This window comes from Punica granatum, chromosome 2 (assembly GCF_007655135.1).
Source record: "Punica granatum isolate Tunisia-2019 chromosome 2, ASM765513v2, whole genome shotgun sequence".
Lineage (NCBI taxonomy): Eukaryota > Viridiplantae > Streptophyta > Magnoliopsida > Myrtales > Lythraceae > Punica > Punica granatum.
In genome coordinates, this window is record NC_045128.1 from 37,453,998 (window position 1) to 37,469,326 (window position 15,329).

General features: G+C 40.6%; 2 protein-coding genes across 2 annotated transcripts; both read right to left on the reverse strand.

Annotated features, from left to right (window-relative positions):
• Nucleotides 1-4: 4 nt before the first annotated feature.
• Nucleotides 5-702, reverse strand: LOC116196414. The gene is made up of 2 exons (XM_031526117.1): nucleotides 311-702; nucleotides 5-178 (listed from the first exon to the last, which is right to left on the reverse strand). The coding sequence occupies exons 1-2, from the start codon at nucleotides 579-581 to the stop codon at nucleotides 108-110; spliced, it is 342 nt and encodes a 113-aa protein (XP_031381977.1). The 5' UTR covers nucleotides 582-702; the 3' UTR covers nucleotides 5-107.
• An 11,673-nt stretch (nucleotides 703-12,375) lies between these two features.
• LOC116197505 (ankyrin repeat-containing protein BDA1-like) lies at nucleotides 12,376-14,911 on the reverse strand. The gene is made up of 2 exons (XM_031527670.1): nucleotides 14,096-14,911; nucleotides 12,376-13,730 (listed from the first exon to the last, which is right to left on the reverse strand). The coding sequence occupies exons 1-2, from the start codon at nucleotides 14,744-14,746 to the stop codon at nucleotides 12,771-12,773; spliced, it is 1,611 nt and encodes a 536-aa protein (XP_031383530.1). The 5' UTR covers nucleotides 14,747-14,911; the 3' UTR covers nucleotides 12,376-12,770.
• Nucleotides 14,912-15,329: the final 418 nt, after the last annotated feature.

Sequence of the window (15,329 nt, forward strand, 5' to 3'; positions counted from 1 at the left end):
AATGACACCATAAACAAGCTTGAGGAAATGTTAACTCGGATACAGAATTTATTCATTTGGTTCCCTTTTATAGCTTCCTAATTCCGTTTATGTAAACATTCCAAATTCTAGTGAGAGACATAAACCTCGTTGCACCCATTTGAACAGGACGAGATGCAGCTATGCATCTTCTCAGCATCTGCACATCAGCATGTACGAAAAATATCAGATCATAGTCTTGCAATTAGTCATGAGCAGAATGCTCAAAATGATGTGTGAGTAATCATCGGTATTCCATTAGCCATCATTCTGTGAAAAGATGGATGCGTACCTGGATGTGAATCCAAGCAGGAAGATCTTATGCAACCGACATTGCAGTGGCCAAGGGGCCCGAGCAGCGCAGCCCCGCCCCCACAGTTTTTCAGACACTGTATTAGGCAGACGTTCTGGTCCGGGACAAAGGAGCACTGGAGGGAGCACGCAAAGCTGCACCATTGAATTTTATCCTGCCATTCCACCCCTGATACAGTTGAGACGACTACCAGCACGGCCATCATCGCCATTGCGGTTGCCACTCTCCTCGAACCTCTCAGCCCCTCCATCTTCCACTTTGAGAAATTATATATGGTTCTATTCGGTTTGATTTCCTCTCGCGTGGCTTATATACGAGAAAGTGAATGGCGCCCTTTATATACAATTAGATACAAAAAAATCTTAGAAGGATTTAATGATATATATCATACATGAGTAAAGTGAATGTTGCCCTTCCTTACATAGTTGGATGCAAATCTATATATATATATAAAGTATAACCCGCCTAATAAGGGTTAAAATAGTAATTTTTTAAATTGTATATAGAGGTAAATCTATTGACTTCTTTAATAATATATACCTTCTTATTAATGAAATAAAATTATAAAAACAAATTATGTAAGAGATTAACGGGATGATTTAAAATATATCAACAAATTGCAATGAAAAAAATAAAAATAAGTTATGCAAAAAATTAACGAGATGATTTAAAATAATTCATATATCTTATATCTTTTCTTATTATAATATTTCAACTTATAGTGACATAAAATAAAAAATAAATATTTGAAATAAGTTGTCATAAAATTTCATATTTCAAAAATGTAAATCAAATTAAGTATGTAATATAGAACGATTAATAATATACAGAATGTACCATAATTGAGACTGCTAATTGAAAGTATTTATCGAAACATTGAAAATTAGTCTAATTTTATTAATTGGTTATCATATGAAACTTAAGATCAATATTGAAAATATTTTATTATGTTAAGAGATAAATATATTTCAAAATTCAAACTAATTGTTGTAGAAATGATATATATATATATATGTGTGTGTGTTTGTATTAAAATGAACATATACATATACATATACATATATTGAATTGAAATGATATGAACATTATAAAGAAATTAACTGATAATAAATAAAAGTTAAAAAAATTATTGTTCCGCTATATATTATGCCTTAGCGCTATCAATTTAAGGTTATAAATAAAACAAAAATAAAGCTTAAAACTAAGGATCTCTTAAACAAGGTTTAACAAAAAGATGAAACAAACTTCTATTTTAAATACAAAACTTAATATATGATACATATTTATATTAACACTTTGTTTAAGATATGGCATATTTATTGAAATAATTAGTTCTAAATTATTATTATAATAAGTAATTTACTCTATTATTTGTAAATTAAAATTAATGATTAAAAATTATTATTTATAATAAGAAAACTGGTGTGTGAAAATGTAAATTATTATCATAATAAAATGATATAGAGATATAAGAAAATGAATTCACCCACGGAAAAAAAAAGCTAGTTTAGATTAGAAGGTAATATTCAAATATAATCATGCAGATCATAACATAAATACTTTGGCCCACAAATTGGAAGGATTTGATCTCTTCCTTTTGACATAGATGGGCGAGTCCTTGCATTCTTTAATAAGACGGAAAATCTTATATAGGCAGACGAGATGATCATACTCTGCAATCTTATCTGTGCTTCGTCCTGCCATAGTATTCATGTGGCCGTGCTTTGTCTTACATTACAGTAAAGCATGGAAAAGCTTGGAATGGAATCTGATCATATAATCAAGGCTTCTCTATATACGATGATTTCGTGATGAGATCCTTTATGATCAAATATTTGCTATAATCAATGTGGTCTTTACATAAGTTCACCGATATCAGTGTATCTTAATTCATGGAAGATATTTGTGTACGTTTCCTTTTCCCTTTTCTTTGATTCCTCGTTCTAATTTAAAGAGATCATTTGCCATCTTAATGCAGTTGTGATCTCTGTTAATATCGGATCATATAATATTATAATTATCTTACTACAGCATCTCAGATTAGCGAGACTAACAAGTCGGTTAGGGACCTCTTCTGCAGATAAAAAAATCTACAAAATTACTGGGCATGTCTGTCCGAGCACCTCCTGTATTGATCATCGCCTGTAAGATTACATGCAGTTAGAACCATGCAACTCTTAGAAGGACAATCGCTCTCCTTATTTCTTTCAGCTTTTAGACCGGCAAGTCAGGCAGTACATCGCAGGATTTTGTCCGAGGCTGTTCCTCTGCTCTGCATCTGTTGCTGAGCTGCATATTGCTTGTACTATTTGTACATATGACTTTCCAAAATATATGACTTTTCAAAATGTTTATCCTTTGACCTCCATGAAAATTCCGGAAATTTGGAAAACATTAACATCGTCGGTACTGTAATTTCAACATGTTATGAAATTGAAAAGTCTATCTATTGAATCGCTCTTTATACATACAAAAGCAAGTCCAACGGGGGAATATGGCATTAGAAACAGCTGCAAGCAAGAATAATGATGCTGTTACGGAATCTATAGTTTCAGTTATCTTGCTTTTATTTTTCGTTGTTTGAATAGATATAAACATTCCGATTCTAGTGAGGGACATAAGCCTTGTCGCAGCTATCCGAACAAGATGTGATGCAGCCACGCATTGCCTTGGCATCTGAATATCAGCATAGGTAAAAAATTATAACAGATTTTATCCATGGAAAATATATGAAAAAAAGGAGAATTCAAGCATAGATGCCACCGGCCACAACCTTCGGAGAAGGTGTGCCTACCTGCGATGTGTGAATCGGAGCAGGCCGAGCTTATGCAACCAAAATTGCAGTGATCAACAGGCCCGAGCAGTGCTTGCGCGAGACGACTCTCATTCTTCAGGCACTGCAGGTGGCAAACTTTCTCCTGCGGGACGGGAAATGCACTTTAAATTGCATGCGGCCTTTGCACAAGTTAGAACTCTCCACCATCGATACCATGAAGAAGATGACCATCATGGTCATCAGTTCCATCGCGATCGCAATTCTCCTCGAACCCCTCAGCCCTTCCATCCTTCCTCTCGGAGAAATTGATAAGATTCTTTTTCGATTTGATTTCCTTTAGCATAGCTTAAGTATGCTCCCTACTCGAAACTAAATCAAAATAGAAGGTAAGAATGAACCTATGCCCTGAGGTCACATGATAATAACTAACAGCTAAGGTAAATATTCTATCAAAAGAGGGTGTAATGCAGTGACGTACACTTTCGGTTGATAACCAAGAGGTTCCATGTTCGATATTTAGTGAGACTACTATTTCATTATACTAGGCCCACGGACCTCCCTTGTAACCGAAAAATAAAGGTAAATATTCTAAAATTACAGCTTTGGTAAGCAAATCTTCACCTTATAAACACAAGCATTTTGTTTCATTCTCAAATTGATGGACACTCTTTATTTGATAACGTGCATATCAGCACATATACTTTTGGCCACAGAGTAGCGGGCCTTGCCTCGTCTTCGAGATATCAACTGAATCTGACCCTATTGGGGGGACAGTTCTCGACGGCATGAATCTCTGACATTATCATATATTAAGTAGATAATTAATTGGACATGAAAATCCAGTGACAAAATTAATAGGTTATCCCACTATTAATAGAAAACAAAAAGAAAATTACATTTTTTTTTTGCCACCTATATGATTAACATTGGACCGCGTACTTGTCAATACCATGTACATTTATGTGCGACTGCTCACAACGATCCTGGCTAGCTTTGGCTAGTATCATCACAATGCATTTTGTGCGTGGGAATTTTCTGGAAGTACTCTCGAGAAGCTCGGGTAGGGTCTGAGAAACCTTTTCCAGGCAGCTTTGCAGCGGGTGCTGCTGCTGCACATATAGCTTCTCACCCAGGAATTAGATAGGCGGACTAAAGGGCTGAGGCTGACAATACATATCATCGCCGTCCACACATGGAGTGAAATAGACTTGAGCTCGTCATAGCGGTCTAGCAAGTGCTCCAGGACCAATATATAGCCACATGGCACTGGGGAAGGTGAGGCCAAGGAAGGAGACAGTGACAAACATGGCTAGCGATTAAAGCCATAGGCAGAATTTGTTGTTGAGATGGAAAACCCGCTTTATGAGAAGGAATACCACAAGTGACCCTAGGAATGAGCATGTTGTACGTCGTGAACGGAATGAAGTTGCTAGGGTAGTAGTAAGCAAGAACCGCATTCCCCGTAACAAACAATTTGACGTTGTCATTGCTGCAGGAACTGTCCAAGCCTTCTCCTGTGCCCGGTTGCCACACACCACCGGGGGGCGTAATCCCTGCCTGGAAGGTGATGGTTGCAATGATGGTAACCATCATCATCGGGGATCCCCTCGTGTCGTTCGTTCATCCAGTCCCCTCTGTAGTCCATGAGCCGCTTCACGCAGTGCCATGCCCTTGACATCCACAACTTTGCGAATTGCCCTTGTGCCTCTGGTAGTTCTACTGCTCCATCCAAATCCCTCCTCTCATGACGAAGGGTTGGAAGCCGGGGTCGCACAGTCTTGCCTCCGGCTCTGGCTCCGGCTCCTTTAAAAATAATCTGAGAATGCCCAACGTTTCGAATTTGTTCAAATTCTAACCCACTGTCTTTCTGCACAAGCCTCTCTCTCTCTGACTAAAGTGTTTCGATCATTCTAACATAGATCGGGCGTTTAGAAATGTGGATTAGAGACACAAGCAAGGAAACCCGTGAAACTTTTTCCGGTCCTTTATAGGACATGAGCATAGATCTTGGCACCTTCGTGATGTTTCGCTTTCCCCACCTCCTAAGTCAGTGTCTTAGATCGGGTTTATCGTAAAACAAAAAATCGGACTAATCACACACTAGACATAATAAAAAACACGGGAACGGACATGTCAAATCATAGGCTTAGGCTTCAAGTAAAAGTCGAACTCCGATCATAAAGGTTAATAACGGTTAACCTTTCAGTGTCACCTATCAGATAAACTTAAAATAAATTTACACACCACCACACTCGAGGAAGAGATTCCTTGTCTTTTGAGTGGTCATTAAACAAAGAACGAATGCAACATTTCCTTTGAGTGACCCGTGGCAAAATTTTTTATTATATGTGCCCAAACAAGGCTTGCGTTCCTAGTACAGAAACTTGCGTGCCAAGCAATCTAGAATCATAACTTGATAATCATGTACACTTGACAGATAAGTCACCACTTGTCTGATTTATTATGCTTTATTTGAGTTGAGCCTGAACTCACAGGACACGAGCAACACGGGGTCCAACAACTTAACCATCGATCACGGGGTCCAACGCCCCTACGCACCGAGTGCGCGCGACCCGAGCGCGGCTTGAGGTCTAACCTTGAGTCATCTGTCTCAATCCAAGCAGGATCCAAGCGGAGGATGACTCAGATTCGAGTGTGTGAAACGAGATTAAACAATTACTCGAGAGCTCAACCAATCCCCTGGCCATCTCGAGGACCACTTGGTCCTCCTGGGACCCATCGATTCAGTTGGACCCGGCCCCTGGCTCTCATGAGCCCGCATCACATTAATTTCAGTTTCGATTTTCCAAACTCACAGTGAGTACGAGCGAACTATTGTCTGAATGCAAACCGATTGGGATTCGATTGATGTATTTGTGTTATATTGAGAGTACATTATGATAAATTTATTTGTATATTTATTCATGTAATGATCCTGGTCGGCGAGCAAACGGTCCGAGTGTTGAACCGGTCGAGTCAGTCTACATCCCCCAGGGACGAGTAGGTTTTACGTTTCTCGGTTTCGGCCCGTGCGGGGAATCGGTCATCATGGCCCAGCGAATCACGACGCTAGGACGGTGGGCTGAACCCTTGACATGAGAATCTATCCCTCTCTCGGGTTCTTAGTCCGAATCGGTCATTTCTTAATGAATTTACGATGTCAAATCGAGTAAGACGAGTAAAACCTAATCAACATGGTAAACAAATTAAAAATGGCAAACGTCAGACAAACTATAGTACCGATAAGGTGTGTGGGATTTAGGTCCGCACGTAACAGAACTCCGAATTCAGAACTCTCGGTTCAGTAGACCATATGCCTGACCTTCGGGTCGTAAATAGGTAGTGGTGACTTCTTTTCATGCACGCGTCATTCGCGTCCCGGGAAGGTGGATACTCTCAAGCCGTGTGATCTTATGCATGCATGTGGGCCCCGATGAAATGTAAATTCGGGTCCACACAAGTGATTTCATGCATGCATTTAATTCATGAACACGGAGTTGGATTGATATTTCATACTAGAGCAATTAGTGATATCACAGGATACCTTCGAATTTTGTTCAACATCATTTTGATTCTGCCTGAAAATCAAGGAATATTTTCTTATTTTTTGTATTGTGACAGGATTGTTAAAACAAGGACTCCGTTCAGTACTTTTGGTAGAACTTGGTATGTTATTATCCATTTTTTAATACCAGCTCAAGATTTGGGAAGAATAGAAGGAAAATAGCTTTATAAAATTCCCTTGAAATATTCCATGCCTCATATAGCATATGTGAGAGTAGTCTCATTGTGTCTAATAGCCGAAGTGTCTAGTGTTCTTTATAATACTTCTGTGAATATGGCATAGAGTGTGGAATAGAAGATTGTATGGTAGTTGCATTAACCAGTAGGATAAGGGATGACGACTGGATCGAGTATAAGATGGTAGAAAGTTCGATTCAAATGAATTTAAGCTTACACCATTCGCATAGCATGAGTACCGAATGATATGGATCCCCCCCTTGTCCTCTCCACAACGATGCCCAGTCCTCCAAATTCTGCATTAAAGTGCTGAATTTGCATTAAAAGCTTTAACCACTTATTTTTATTATCAAACACATGCCTATACAGTAACATCAAAGACTTTTATCAGTAATCCAGCGAGCAAGTCAATCGAGTCAACTTCTTGCTTTTCCGGAGAAAACTCCCCAAGAACTTTCAGAATGACCTGCGAAACACGAATTCACCTCCAAGTCCTCAAATGCTTGTTTAGATAACAGGTTAAGAAGGGCTATAGAGGGAGCTATGGAGGATCATATTATAAATTTTGGATATTAACCCTTCATAATTCTGAATAACTTGAGATGTAAACCATTTATAAAAGTTTGAACGTGTCCATACGCTCCAATCAAGCAAAGTGGAGTTTGCGAAAAAGCTTAGCTCTGGGATGGGGACATGGTACACTTATATCAAACGGCATGAAATTAAAGTGTCTCAGTAGTTAAGTATAGTTCCTCCATGGTGACCCACGGGCAGAGAAAAAAGTGTAAAAAAAAAAAAACAGAGAATTGCTGTGACATTTTTTAGTTAAAGATATTTCTTTCGGATCATTTCAACTTGTTAATGTGACACTTTTAGACGACAGTTTCCTCATTTTTTTCAATTTTCTCAATTGGAAAAAGCCATCCCCAATAATTCTATGCTATTTGATGTTTTTTCATTGTCAGTTTCCTTCATCCAAATTATCCCTCGGACATTTTCTTCTAAGTGAAAAGAAATTGAGTTACTAGACAGGTTGAAGCTGATCCGTTTCGTTAGCAGAAGACCTATGATTGTCACATTCCACATAGATGTTTATGATGGATTCATCAGTTGGGCTGTCCACCCACCTGCCGGTAAGTGGACTCATCTGAATTTAGGTTTCAGAAACAAGAAAAAAAATAATCAGAAAATGGCATAATTGCAATGAGGGTATCTAGCTTGTAAATTCTGGGACTTTAATTGGTATAATGTCCTTGAAGATGTTTTTGCTATTTTGAAGCAATATCTATATATTAGGCAGCATTGCTGTTTGTTTACGTGGTCTAAGATTCTTAGAACTTTTGGTGTAAAAAAGTTTAGGTGGTCTATAATTAGAAATGTGGACCTTGCCATTAGACAACATTACTGTGTGGAATTGGAAGGAAGAAGAGATTGGTCTCCTTACATCGACCAGTCAATTGGCCACACTGCGAATTCAATAGGAAGAGGCAACTGTCTATTTCCTGAAGCTTCAAGGGAAAACATATAATACTTTAGCGCGCGCACTAAGTAATTTATCATCTTTGTCGGTCAAGTTGTAGAGACAGAAAGCTTTCAGGGACCAAATTGTTAATGTAGTTCATTGAATGTTGATTGATCCTGAGATGGCTAGTCTTTTTGTCATTACTGTCACACTCTCTGAGCAATTTATCATCTTCGTCGGTCCTAACACACGAAAGGACGACATAATCACTAACATTGATCCACATAACTATCGTAAAAAATAGTTTCGAAGATTGATTAAATAACATCTATAGCTCATGCCCTCGTAACTTATGTAAAATTTATCATCGATCATTTATAATTTTCTCGAAAATAAATTCCTGCTTTGGAGATAAGATCAACTCTTTAATTCAGAAAATGTAACATTCATAATTCAACAAATAATAAGATAAAATAGTTTGAACATCAAAATGTTACAGTTACATATCAGAATTTGTAGCCTGTTACTTCTCAATAAAACTTCCAATACATCTCAAGTTTCATCACGGACTAGCTTAGCATCATTTGAGGCCCGATCAAGTAAACTCACAGCCAAACAAGACGTGCACCTTGTCTTAAGAAATTCTTTTCCTGCCATCTTTTTTCCTGGAAATGTCAAAAGGAAAAAAGAAAAAAGAGGGAGTTAAAGAGCTCAGTAAGTTTAACCACAATAATCACGTTAGTTCGAAACTCAACAAAAACCAAGTGAGATGACAAGGGAAAACGAACTAAATGGCTCAATGATTATTACACGTAACAACGAGAACAGCTCGAGCCCGATGGAATTTTTTTTTTATACAATCAATTACCCATAACTTCAAACCAACCAGCAAAACTTGGTTTTAGTGCAAACTGACTCTAATAGACCTGACACCCTTCCGGTAAATAAAACACGGAACACCTCTCAACAAATAGAATACCACTAAATATATCCATCATCAACGACGTTAAAATTAATCAAACATCTCACAAGCATACACATAAACATAAGATTTCACTTCTCAGCAATCACTTGAAGGTGACGGAACAATTCTAGCTTGCAAGTAAGATTACAACCACAAACTCAATGGCATATATCACAGAATATTGGAGCTCAACATGTAAAAGAAAAGGTTTGATTTCTTCGGGTTTCCACCCCATTTACCCACCGAAAAAATAAATAGCAGTCCGTAGCAACCGCAATGTAAGGGTATCGATGGCCACCGATACTGTTACGAGCCGATTTAGAGGACAGATTTTTTTTCTATCCCGTAGCGGCTTTACTGGGAAAAATAGTGGATGTCGCGGCCGCTACGGAAACTATTCCACCGTGAAGCTTATTGAAGTGATGTTTTTTTGGCCTTTTTTCGACATCTACTTTGCAGAGATTCTCTGTAAAGCTACTGCCTAATTAGAAAAGATAGTAGCAATCAAACATTGAAAAGAACAAACAAAAAGGAAATGTTAAAGTTGAAGCTCATGGCGTCACGGCAATGATTCCAAAACGAACCTGATTAGTCTGTTTATACTTTTTAGCACACTTATTCAACATCAATCCCTATATATTCCGAGGAACTGAGCTTCTATTCACTGTAATGCCCCATACCAAGCTGACTTCTTCAAAATTTTCCGGAGCATACCCAACAATCCTAAAAAGGAAAACGCGATTCTTTTTCCCTTCAAAGCAGCTGCCAACTTCACATTAGAAACGTATAACTTCTTTTGTTAAGAGATTCCATGTAATATGCATATAAAGTAATGTATAGCAAGTTCTATATGTATTGGAGTTCTTTTTCCCCTTATCGTCTCTAAAAATTATGTTCGCAGCGGGCGCGATTCTGTTACGTAATACTGCGAAATCCGCGTCCGTGACAACCGCTTCCGCAACCGTTACGCAAGCCGTGGCTGCGATTTGATTCCTTTGGACTTCCTCCATCAGGGTAGTGTTTTCTTCTTTCTCTCATCTTTCTTCGTTGAAGCCCTCGGCTCTATTCTTTCTTTTACCGTCCTCGCGTCCGAGCAGTGATCTGGCTTTTACCCCATCTTGGCTCCTGGGCTGGGACTTCTTTATGCTTGGCTGCCCTTAGCTGAGTCACTTGAGCCCCGTGCGAGTCTTCTAGCAGCTCAGCTGCTGACTTATCAATAGAGCTGGCTAGCTGTTCGCTCCCTACACAAGCATTCTAAGGCATCAAGTCGTGCGCCCGTGGGTAGAACTTTGGCGGCTTAACCCTCAAAGTCGCTTCATCGTCTACATGCCTATTTGACGCCCGCGATATACAACACAATTCCATCTACACGAAATCCAGCTACTTCTTACACCTACGGACTATTGGACCGTGGAGCTATGCTGTAAGACGGTGAGGATAACTAATGGTTTCGCCATAACCTTGGGACCGTGCCTTGACACGCTTGATACACACGTCTTACCATGTGTCAACCGAAGATTGGCTCGTCTGTTTCTAGGTGAAACAACTACCTTCCCATATCGCTCGAGCAACGCATATGGGGCAGCAACCGATCCCATGATGGCCGCTTCATGGAGACCTGAAGCTGGAACGGTCTTTTGGCAGTACAAAGCCGGTGCTACCATACCTCCTGCTATCTCTAACTTCTCCACCCGGAATTATTGTTTTAGATAATTGTTGGTAAGATTTTCTGTCACATAATAAGACTCGTGGCTTCTTCTTAAATTTATTGACATGGTAATAAGAGCGCACCACGAGGTCCACAACGACTAAGCTTTACCTTCTTTTTTTTTTTTTTCTTTGCTGAGTAGCTTTACCCTTTATTCACCTTTAACTTTTCTGAGGAGGAAGAAGTCTACAATTTTGTATAAGAGCTATGCCTGCGAGGAAAGCTTCCAGTGTGCGAAAATCAACTACTGGACATTATATGCGATAAGGTTATAACGACAAAATAATGTCTTCAAAGGAAAAATCTCCAGAATCAGTCACCTGTCGTTGCAAGGCACTCTTGTGATCAACAGCAATTTAACTCTGTGTCTTTAGGAGTTTTGGGGGACTTGGGGAAAGCCCAATGGGCCCTCCGAAAGCAAAAGCGCACCTTTTATGTATAATGGATTGTTTATGACCTAACCTATTATATTTACATATCTCATATACTATGGCGAGGAATCACATATTTCTGGCCTATATATATGTGTTGAAATTCTTGCTATGCTAGCTAGGTTATATATTTCCACTATAGATAATCCATCCTTAACATATATAACGAGTTCTGACTGGCTAGCCTGGTATCAGGTCGACCCATTTTCCAGTGTGCGTATGAATCTACTACGGGTTTGGACGCGCTGAGACCGAGTCTGAGTGAACCTCTCCAGGCAGCTTTGTCCTTGAAGTGTCTCAGCCAGTAACACGTGGATGAAAAGGAAGAGGCTGACAATATACCTATCATCACAGCCCAGACATAGTATGAATTAGACTTGGGCTCGTCTCAGGAGCGTATCAATTGATCTGGCTGGGACCACCAGCCACTTGGTTTTGAAGAAGGCCTAGCCAAGTGAGGCGACGGGGGCACACATGGCTAGTGACAAGAGCCATAAGCAAGCACCGCATTCCGGCAACACAGCCCTAACTGACGGCAGATACCATTAAAGCTTTTCTCTAATTTCCTCGAAGCTTTCTATAGCTAGTGTCCTGGCTGGCTCCACACGCCACCTGGGGGCTCCCTGCCTGGAAGGTGATGGTGGCAGCCGGCGTGGCCACCACAGCCGGCTCCTTCCCTTTTTTCTCCAATGGATTTTTTTATTATTTATTTTAAGAATAATTTTCTATTAAATAATCTATGGTGGGGTCTAGTCGTCCAATCAAATCATGTCGCGTAACACCGTTATGTCTACGTCAATCGTTACCATTAAAATAGACGAGAAAATTGATGGCGTGTTAAAAACACAACTAAAACAAAGCGCTTTGTAAGCAATTTATATAAGGTCATGCTAGAATTAAGAATTCGAGCAAAGGCTGTTGACTGTTGTAACTTCTTGTTATTATGGGGACGGCATGAAGTATCCGGTAATAGGTAAAGTATATAAAGAAGCCCTAACTTTGCAATGTAAATTTACAGTGGCAATGTATTCATTTTGGTCGCTTGTAGAAAGTAACAGAAAACCAATAGAAGGAGCAAAACATATTTGCTCCTTATCCTTAATTCTTGGGTTGATCAAATCTTGCCGCGAGACCATAGAAAGTCTCACGAATGTATCGGCAGATTCGGCATAGATGTGAATGACCTGCTTAGATCGACTCAAAAAAGATTAGGATGGATCTAGAAGACACAATTGTGTATACATTTGGTATAGGCAAGTGCATATTATTTGCCTATATATGCGTCTAAATTCTTGCTTGGCTAGCTATAGGTTATATATATTTCCATTGTCGATACTCATCTTTAGATACTCCACTCTTAACATAATAGTTCTGGCTTGCTAGCACGGCCGCTGGAGTCAGCTCGATGTGATTTCCAGTGTGTGGAAGAATCTACTACGAGTTTCAACGCGCTGGGACCGAGTCTGCGTAACCGCCTCCAGGCATCTTTGTACTCGAAGCGTCCCAGCCAGTAACACATGCGGACGAAAAGGAAGAGCCCGACAATACCTGCCGTCACTGCCCACACCCAGTATAAACCATCCTTGAGCTCGTTATATTTGGATATCATGTGACCGGGGACCACCAGCCACATGGCTTTGAAGAAGGTGTAGCCAAGGCAGGTGACTGTTCCACTCATGACTAGACACAAGAGCCACAGGCAGAATTTGTTGCTCAGCGGGAACCCGCTTATGACCAGGAACAAGACCACAAGTGACCCGAGGAATGAGACCATGTCGTACTTCATGAATTCGTAGTACCTGTCGGGGTAGTAGTAAGCAAGCACCGCGTTCCCGGCAACACACACTCTGTTGCTGCAGGCACCCGTGGCCGTAGTGGTGTCGTTCTGCCATACACCACCTGGGGGTGCAATCGCTGCCTGGAAGGTGCAGGTTGCGATGATGCTGGACACCATCATCAGGGACCCCTTTGTGTCATTCATCCAGTCCCCACTGTATTCCATGATCTGCTTAACAAAGTGCCACACCCGTGCCTTCCATGACTTGGGGACTAGGACTTGTGCCTCTGCAGGCACTTGTACCGCTCCAGCCTCAGCCCTCTTCTCAGCAGTGAGGGTCAGCCGTGGTTGTGATAGTAATACCGTCTCGGCTCCAGCTCCGGCTCCGGCTCCTGTAGCAGCTAGGACTTCACAAATCTCCAGGCTCTTGAAGTCTTTGGGGGAGTGGTTTAGTACATCCAGCACGGTGAAACCCATCCTGTTCGTGATGTTAATTACTTCTGTCCTCACTCTCGGCAACTCGAGCAAGAATCTCACCATCTGCGTATGCCGTCAACCCATCAGCCAATCAATTATAGACTTATAGTACGTAAGATGATATATGTATACACACACATATATACTTCATTTATCAGATTGACAGAATCATTATAAAGTACATATGTGTTCGGACGGTTTCTCTTCTATATGGAGAATGGTGATGGCGGGTGTTGGAGATAATCCTACATGAAAAAATTAAGAAAAAATCCATAGGTTTATAAGAGACAATGATCTAGTAACTTATTAGTTTAAGATTTTAAGTTGCGGATAGACTCGAGTCCGAAGTAGGCCTGTGAATTTTTTCTAACAATATTTATAGCTAGAAAGGTACATAAATATCCATATGTGTGTGCGCGCTACGGTACCTCTATCTGCTTCAGCATCACTGCTAAGTGAAAGACAGTGTTGCCACGGGAATCGGTCATCTTCAGGACATCCCCATCATCACTGGTCGAGCCCAGCAGGAGTTTGAGGACCTCCAAATGGTGGTACTTCACACACAGGTGGAGAATGCTATCTCCATCATCGACCTTCTTCTTCACAGACTCAAGCGCAAGCGTTGACTTCAAGAGCTCCCGGACCACTGGGATTCGCCCTCTCATGGCTGCCAAGTGGAGCGGGACCCTTCCCTCTCGGTCTTGGATGAGACAGGCCTTTCCATTTGCTTTCAGCAGCTCCTTTACGATCTGGTCGTGGCCATTTGCTGCTGCCAAATGGAGAGGGGTGCATTTCTTCGAGTCCTGCTCTGAGGCAAGCTCGGGTCTGAGCTCGAGGAGCCGTCTCGAGAACTTGAGGTGGCCCATAAGAGCCGCCAAGTGCAGGGGAGATTCTGCGAATGATGTCAGTGAAACTCGATAGAGTATTACCTTCCCATATTGTTTGAGCAAATCGTCTAGGGCGGCAACTGAACCTGCAATTGCCGCGTCATAGAGAGCTGCAGCTGGCGTGGAACAGTTTCCTGGCAATACGGAGCCGGGGCTACTACTACCGCCTGCTATCTCTAACTTCTCCATCATTTGAATGGCTTTGATATGTAGCTGTTTCTCTGATTTTGTGGCAGGGAATTTAAGAATGCCGCCAGAAGGCCAAGCACGGAGCTGATCGACCACCGTTGTTAACTCACTCGTTAGATCGATCAGGATCCCGTGCAAGTCTGGACACAACTATCAGACCGCAGACTAAGCTTTACTTTACTCACGCTAAACTTTTGTGGGAAGTGTAAGGGTCACCTGAAGGGTATTTATAACTTCTCTAAATTATAGATTAGCTCGTTATATCTATACTGTTAAGATATGTTGTCTCACATAGAAAAATTAAAAAATAAACTACAAGTTTATATAAGGTTTGGGTCCAGTTACCTATTAACTTAAAGATTTTGAATTGCAGATGGGCTTAAGTCTGGGTAGGCCCAAGTGAGAATTTTACATATACACTTACATATATGGATTTTACGCATCTCTAATATCAACAAATAGAAATTCTAAAAGTTCGAGTCCTCCAACATAATCAACTACATGCTCGATGACGGAAGCAAAAAAGGCTTCCATTCACGTCATGCTCTCTCGCTATTTCAACTTTCTGCGGTGCAGAATGATTATT